Below are 7500 nucleotides of genomic sequence, written 5' to 3'. Positions count from 1 at the left end.
GTTTGTCACGCCAATATGGCCGTTGTCTACACATATCCCACCCCTTCCTCGGCAAAACGTCGCAGTTCGACCCAAAGACTGTGCCCGATGAGTGCCCATAAAACGTTGGTATATGGCCGCCGAGTGGAGGGACTTGCCTAAAAGGACTTTGGCACAGCACAGTGGCACACGGCCGGCCAGCATCCCCAAGGGGTCAGCTGGCTAGTGTGTTTGTGAGGATGATATGAGACTATAAGGCGGGGATCACATCAACCAGCGGCAAGTGGCAGCGGCAAACTTAACGCAACGCTCAGACCATAATAAGTTTTATTCCTAAGCAACACAAACGGTTTGTCAATTGAATACGCTCACATTGCGCTTTGAAAGTTCAACCAAGTTCAACGCTCAGCTTGTTCAACGCTAGCGTTACGCCAGGGTTGCCACCGTTCCGCTGCTGAACCATAGAGAACAATAGGAAACCTGCCGCTTGCTGCTGGCTAATGTGATCCCCGCCTAAGGATGGGACACTCCCAGCAAGGATGCCCTCTAGTGCTGCAGTAGCAAAATGAAATGATTAATATCCCATGATTCTTCTCGTTACAGTTAATGTCTAATGAGCAAGCTGTGGTTATTGAGGCTCCCTCACTGTGATTGTGTTATGACTGTGTGCAATAAATAACGTAATATAGGACCTCGTGTAATGAAAAAGGCTTGCAGTGTGAAGGGGTTTAGATTAGATCACACTCAATCACTTAATACCAGGGGTTAGATTAGATGGCACTCAATCACTTAATACCATTTCTCGGTCTGTTTCTGCCGCCATCAGGCAGCACAAGCTGGAAGAGGCGCTGCTGTTCTCAGGTCAGTTCGCAGAGGCTCTGCAGGCGCTAGTGGACTGGCTCTATCGGGTTGAGCCGCAGCTCAGTGAGGACCTATTCGTGCACGGAGACCTGGACCTGGTCACCAATCTCATGGACTCACACAAGGTACGTGAGAAAGAGACAAAAATAAAAGTCCCCAGTGTATGTGCTGGGAGTTGCTAAAGAGTTGATGTAGATGAAAGATGAGTGTTTTTTCTATGTGGAACATAAACTTAAACTGTAAATAAAATGCACAATATCAATGCATTACCAACCTCAGACATACACAAAGGACCTAAAATCATGTGAGCAATTGTATCCTGTCAATATCAGTAGTAGTAGTTAGAAGTAGATTAGCACAATAATAAGGTGTGCGATTTTTTAGAATAGAGGGTCCTACGGACATTTTATGCCGAGGTTTTAGCAACCTCTGAAATGGAGATGAAAGAGGTCTGTAGTGCAGCTCTGGAGGTTCATTTCCTGATGATTTGTGGTTGCCATGGTAACAGGCCTTCCAGAAGGAGCTGGGAAAGAGGACGAGCAGCGTCCAAGCGCTGAAGCGCTCCGCCCGCGAGCTCATGGAGACCGGTCGGGACGACACCGCCTGGGTCAAAGTTCAACTGCAGGAGCTTAGCAACCGCTGGGACACAGTGTGTGCGTTGTCCGTCAGTAAGCAGACGCGTCTCCAGCAGGCCCACAAGCAGGTGAGGCAGTGGGGAGGGGATCCCTGGGTCTGTGGAGCAGACACTACAGAGCATAGACAAGTGCTATTTTTAAAAATATGTGTGCATCCTAGATGCATTTCTTAGTAAAAATTGGGAACAGGATTTTTTATCATAATTAAGGTGTGCTGAATCCAACTAGCCCTGTTTCCCAAGCTGAATTTTGAGTTTTTGACCATCTAATTAGCATAAACAAAATGGTTGCCAGAGTGGTGATTTTTCGGCAATACTATTGTAAAATAGTACCTCAGTCTTTTATGCTCTCCTTTTTCTCTCGGTCTCTCTCTCTCTCTCTCTCTCTCTCTCCCCCCCCCCCGCCCCCTCTCAGGATTTAAAAGAATTTGAACCGTTGTGTGTAATTTCATGAAGCTGTTTATCAATAGTGGATCTTTCAAAGTGGGGTGCTTAGTATGTAAATTCTCCTACTGCAGAACCATATTTTGACATTTATGCTTCAACCCTTAACCACCTCCCCCCCCCCACCCCCCCACCACAGGCTGAAGAGTTCCGGGTGGCGGTGCAGAGCCTGCTGGAGTGGCTATCGGAGGCGGAGCAGACACTGCGTTTCCGTGGCGTGCTGCCCGAGGACGTGGAGACGCTGCAGGTGCTCCTGCGCGGCCACCGGGAGTTCATGCAGACGGTGGAGGACAAGCGGACCGACGTGACGCGCGCCGCCGGCATGGGCGAGGCCATCCTGACCGTCTGCCACCCCGACTGCATCACGACTATCAAACACTGGATCACCATCATCAGGGCGCGCTTCGAGGAGGTGTGTGTGTGTGTGTGTGTGTGTGTGTGTGTGTGTGTGTGTGTTTGTGTTTGTGTGTGTTTGTGTGTGATTGTGTGTGTTTGTGTGTGATTGTGTGTGTGTGTGTGTGTGTGTGAATGTTTGTGTCTGTCTTGATGCATAGCCAAGCAATACTTACAAATATTTAAACAAGATGATAGCAAACACCTTCGTCATTTTGAGCAGACTGTGTAGACACAGCAGTTGAGCAAAAACAGACGATGACACCAGGGTTGTTTGCCTGGAGGTGTTTACTGTTTGAGCGCTGAGCATACGGACTCGCTCCTACAGGTGCTGACGTGGGCCAAACAGCACGAGCAGCGTCTGGACACCGCACTGAAGGAGCTGCAGCACAACGCATCGCTGCTGGAGGAGCTGTTGTCATGGCTACAGTGGGCAGAGACCACTCTGGTTCAGCGGGACACGGAGCCCCTCCCTCAGGACATCCCTCAGCTCAAGTCACTAATCACAGAGCACCAGGTGGGCGGGACCATCGCTTTGTCAGTTTTTCATTGATCAAGCTTTTTGTATTATGTATTACTGGTCCAAAAAAAATCGTGACCATTATTTCTTCCTCCATTGTGTGTGTGTGCGTGCTTGTCCGTGCGTGTGCGTGTGTGTGTGTGTGTGTGTGTGTGTGTGTGTGTGTGTGTGTGTGTACTCACTCTCAGGTGTTTATGGAGGAGATGACTAGGAAGCAGCCTGATGTTGATCGTGTCACCAAAACGTACAAGAGGAAACCATCCGACACCCCCAGCAGCCTGGCAGAGAGGAGAGGAACTCGTGAGTCACTTCTCAAACACACTCGTACAAACACCTACACGTAGACCCACATCCCCGGGTAAACAGAAGAGTGAATGCGCACAAATATCCCAAGTCCAAGTATCTGCGCCAACACAGTTAAACATGCATAGTCATGTCCCCATGAGAAGGCAAAGGGGAGAGCAAGTGTCAGTAGATGCGGTTAGAGAAACCTAGTCATTAACATGCACACACCCTCTCTCTCTCTCTCACACACACACACACACACACACTTATTCTTCCTCAGGTAAACACCAGCAGCAGCAGCAGCAGCAGCCCGCGGTGCAGGTGGCGGGGGGCAACCCTCGGCTCACTCAACTGTGCTCGCGCTGGCAGCAGGTGTGGCTCCTGGCCCTCGACCGCCAGCGGAAACTCAATGACGCCCTCGACAGGCTGGAAGAGGTACCGCAATCAAATCAACTCGATCTAGATAGATAGATAGATAGATAGATAGATAGATAGATACTTTATTGATCCCCAAGGGGAAATTCAAGGTCTAGCATTAGCATACAGACATCACACACAACATGCACTTAAAGCAGAAAAAGTAATATAAGTATATACATATAAAAAACTCCACTGCACAATAGAGACAGTAGAAGATAAAAAAAATACTTAAATACTAAATAATCTAAATCAAATATCCACATAGTGTGCTTAAGGATGATCAAGCATGAGGCGCTTGCAGTGACAGGGCAAGGACTGAGCCTGTAATCTTGTCATTTGTACTGTTATTGGCGGTTCAAAGGCACAACCCCAAACTCTTTCTGTCAGCTTAATGCATTTTGATCATTCTAGTCCTCTAGTGAGTAAGCGGTTTGTTGTTCTGTATCAGTTCCTCCATGATTCCTCACCGCGGTCGGGTTTTTCCCGCTGTATGTCGTCTCTTAACGTCCTTCCTGTCTTTGTGACCCTCAGCTCAAGGAGTTTGCCAACTTTGACTTTGATGTGTGGCGGAAGAAGTACATGCGCTGGATGAACCATAAGAAGTCCCGTGTTATGGACTTCTTCAGACGCATTGATAAGGACCAGGACGGCAAGATCACACGGCAGGAGTTCATTGATGGCATCCTGGCCTCAAGTATGTTTACCCTCAATACACGCAAACCAATTTGACCTAGAATGTCAAGAAAAGGCCTTTAGTTATATGGGCAAAATATGACGAAAATCTCAATGAATACTTGCCTTGTGACTTAATAATGAATGATAGAAGATCAGATTTATCCTTCAGAATCACCGCTGTCTATTAATATTAGTATATTAGCATTATCTAATAGTATGCTGACAGTCTGCTGAGGTAGTATTACTAATGCCATAAGAGCTATCCCCTGTGTCTTACTGCACACAGTTGTATGTCTCATTAAATCTCCAACTTCTCTTCACTTTGCATTTGTGCTTTTCTTCCCAGAATTCCCCACCAGTAAGTTGGAGATGTCTGCAGTGGCTGACATCTTTGACCGGGATGGTGACGGTTACATCGACTACTATGAGTTTGTGGCAGCGCTGCACCCCAACAAAGACGCCTACCGGCCAACCACCGACGCAGATAAGATTGAGGATGAGGTGAGAGCACAGCAACGAAAAAAACAACCACATTTATCTGCTCCTGTGGAGTAATGAGAAAGCGACAACTAGAGACTCACAACATTTAAGTGTTATATTGAATAACTGGCTTGTGTAGCTCTGAATCATCTGACGCCTCCCTCAATCTTTCTTTTTCTGTCTTTTCATTTTTCTGTCTTTGTCTCTGTCCTTCTCTTCCTCCAGGTCACCAGGCAGGTGGCACAGTGTAAGTGTGCCAAGAGGTTCCAGGTCGAGCAGATCGGCGAGAACAAGTACAGGGTAAGTCAAGTCTACGCCGCACGCCCACAATGATCTCAGCAGCATAGAGCAGTTCTGTAAGCCAGGGAGCTCAACATGACATTCAGTCCTCCTCTAATTGAGTAAATAGACAGTTATAACTGTTGGCCTTGCCGTCATGACCTCACTCAATGCCATACGTGGTTAAAGGAGCATTTCATCTTTGATATATGTGTGCCCTCACGTCGCCGTGGAAACTCGTGTGCTGCCCACCACCAGCAAAACTAATGACATCACCGCTGTCACGAACCCTGAATGAGCCTCACTCCCCCCCTGCCAGCCTGTGTCCTTCAACACACCACTCTCATCCTCACTCCTCATCATTAACCCTGGGTTAATGAAATGGACAACAGTGACCTCAGACTAACCTCATTGCATTGCACAGGCCCATCCATGGATCCATCATGCTTCCCAGTAGATCTGTCTGTCTGTCTGTATCTATCTATCTGTCTGTCTGTCTGTCTCCTTGCATCTTTGGCTTCCAACCTCACCCTCTCTGCTTCTGTCTTCTCCATCACTCTTTCTCTCTGGCCTTTAGCCACTGTAGGAGCCCTCTAACCTGACTATGGCAGACAGCTCAGGACAGGCCTCATTCACGCAGCCATATCCATCTTCAATGGCACCGCACGCTTGCTCCACGCCTGCTCCAGCAGATAATTACAGAGGAGGAAGCAGCTCAGTAGACCTCAAAGCCTCGTGCCAAAACAGTGCAGTCAGGCCTCTGGCAATTCCGCCAGATGAAGAGGATTTAGTTTAGTGAGACTATTTAGAGGAAGTTCATCTCTCATGTAGTCAGCAGTCAGCAGTGTTTCTTTCACATGTTGAGCTGGTAGGACGACAGGTTGTTGTCAAAGCGTTTGTGCCCCTACATGTTTGTTTCACCCTCGTTGTTTTTCTCTCCTCCTTTCTCTCTCTCTTCTTCTTGTCTTCCTCCATGTCCGCTGGATTTATTGTAGTTCTTCCTTGGAAACCAGGTAAAGTGACTGTGGTGTGGTGTGCTGGAGTGTCATTTAGTTTTTTGTTTTTGTGTGTGTGCTTTTGCCGAAGCCTGTGAGACCTGATGCACCCCCCCCCCCCCCCACACACACACACACACCACACACACACACCACACACATACACACACACACATACACACACACACATACACACATACACATACACACACACACACACACACACACACACACATACACACATACAGTACACACACACACACACACACACACACACACACCACACACACACATCCTCTGTCTCATGCTCTCCCTCTTCCCGCCCCATCTCGACTGCCATCAGTTCTCTCCGCTGTTATTGGTCACACTAAATTCCACGGACGCCACGGTTGCAGCCTTGGTGACCAGGCATGTCCTGTTTGGCAGGAAGAGAGGGCAGACGGGGCCTGGCCCAGAGCGGCGGGGCTGCCCGCTCTCCCGCGCGCGCTGGGGGATAACAGATGTGGGCAGTGGCAGCGCGGTGCAGGGGCATGTCTCACAGGCGTCGGCCTCAGCTTTTGTGTGTCCTTGACCATCTGTTGTGTGAATACTTTTGGGATGCTATGAGCGGGCTGGTCTGGCAATGATTCCCTGGCTTGATGTGACTCTGAATGTTTAAATGGGAACTGACCAACTGAGGGTTTTCAACTGATTAGAGGGCTAAACTGTGTCTGTTTGCGCCGGTGGAGGTTTCTTAACTGAGGGGGGAATCTGTCTGGAAATCAGCGGGATGAAACTGCCTTGTAACAGCCTGGAACTTTCTCATAACTGATCTGACTTCAAACATAAAATCAGGAAACATAATCATGTAATCGTGTGGTTTATTTGGGAGAGATTTGTCTTAAGAAATCATGTGGCATTTGGGTGAAGGTTTGATTATGTGGGAAGGGAAGAAAACTTTTATAACAATACTTTAACAATATAACAGATTGGTTCGAGGACTTGATTGTTTCTAACATTTTTGTTTTTCTTCTCCTTTGACTTTTTCTTTCACTCTTTCTCTTTTTTAAAACCAAAATTCCTCCTGGTGTTCCCTACATATCCCTCCACCTTCCAATACCTTTCTTCTCTCTCTTGCTCTCTCTCTCTCTCTGTCTCTCCCTCTCTCTCTATCTCTCTCTCTCTCTGTCTCTTGCTCTCTCTCTGTCTCTCACTCTCTCTCTCACTCTTTCTCTCTCTCTCTCTCTCTCTCTCTCTCTGTCTGTCTCTCCCTCTCTATCTCTCTCACTCCCTCTCTCTCTGTCTCTTCCTCCCTCTCTGTCTCTCCCTCCCTCTCTATCTCTCTCTCTCTCTCTCTCTCTCTCCCTCCCTCTCTCCTCCCCTCACTCCCACTGTATCCCTTCCTCCCCCAGTTTGGGGACTCCCAGCAGCTGCGTCTGGTGCGGATCCTCCGCAGCACCGTCATGGTGCGTGTGGGAGGAGGCTGGATGGCTCTGGATGAGTTCCTGGTCAAGAATGACCCGTGCCGAGGTGAGTTTTTGCGCACACTCACTCAC

The 7500-nt window shown here is 48.3% G+C and overlaps 1 protein-coding gene across 16 annotated transcripts in view; it reads left to right on the top strand.

The window, feature by feature from the left end:
• Positions 1–7500, top strand: part of macf1a (microtubule actin crosslinking factor 1a) — a 195251-nt gene that overhangs the window by 179578 nt on the left and 8173 nt on the right. For 12 of the 16 annotated variants that reach the window (XM_076301491.1, XM_076301484.1, XM_076301483.1 and 9 more), the window contains 11 exons: positions 806–965; positions 1349–1543; positions 2058–2330; positions 2640–2828; positions 3020–3131; positions 3397–3551; positions 4068–4230; positions 4558–4712; positions 4917–4991; positions 5966–5983; positions 7357–7474. In XM_076301491.1, the coding sequence (XP_076157606.1) occupies positions 806–965; positions 1349–1543; positions 2058–2330; positions 2640–2828; positions 3020–3131; positions 3397–3551; positions 4068–4230; positions 4558–4712; positions 4917–4991; positions 5966–5983; positions 7357–7474 (1613 nt within the window). The remainder of the gene's footprint in view (positions 1–805; positions 966–1348; positions 1544–2057; positions 2331–2639; positions 2829–3019; positions 3132–3396; positions 3552–4067; positions 4231–4557; positions 4713–4916; positions 4992–5965; positions 5984–7356; positions 7475–7500) is intronic. The other 4 variants (XM_076301492.1, XM_076301490.1, XM_076301481.1 and 1 more) reach the window with 1 other exon arrangement.

This window comes from Alosa pseudoharengus, unplaced genomic scaffold, assembly GCF_046254945.1.
Source record: "Alosa pseudoharengus isolate Yale_2024_CS ecotype anadromous, Long Island Sound unplaced genomic scaffold, YU_APseudo_1.1 YU_APseudo_1.1_scf_23, whole genome shotgun sequence".
Taxonomy (NCBI): domain Eukaryota; kingdom Metazoa; phylum Chordata; class Actinopteri; order Clupeiformes; family Clupeidae; genus Alosa; species Alosa pseudoharengus.
Note: the sequence above shows the minus strand (reverse complement) of the source record. Positions and strands in the feature narration are given on the sequence as shown.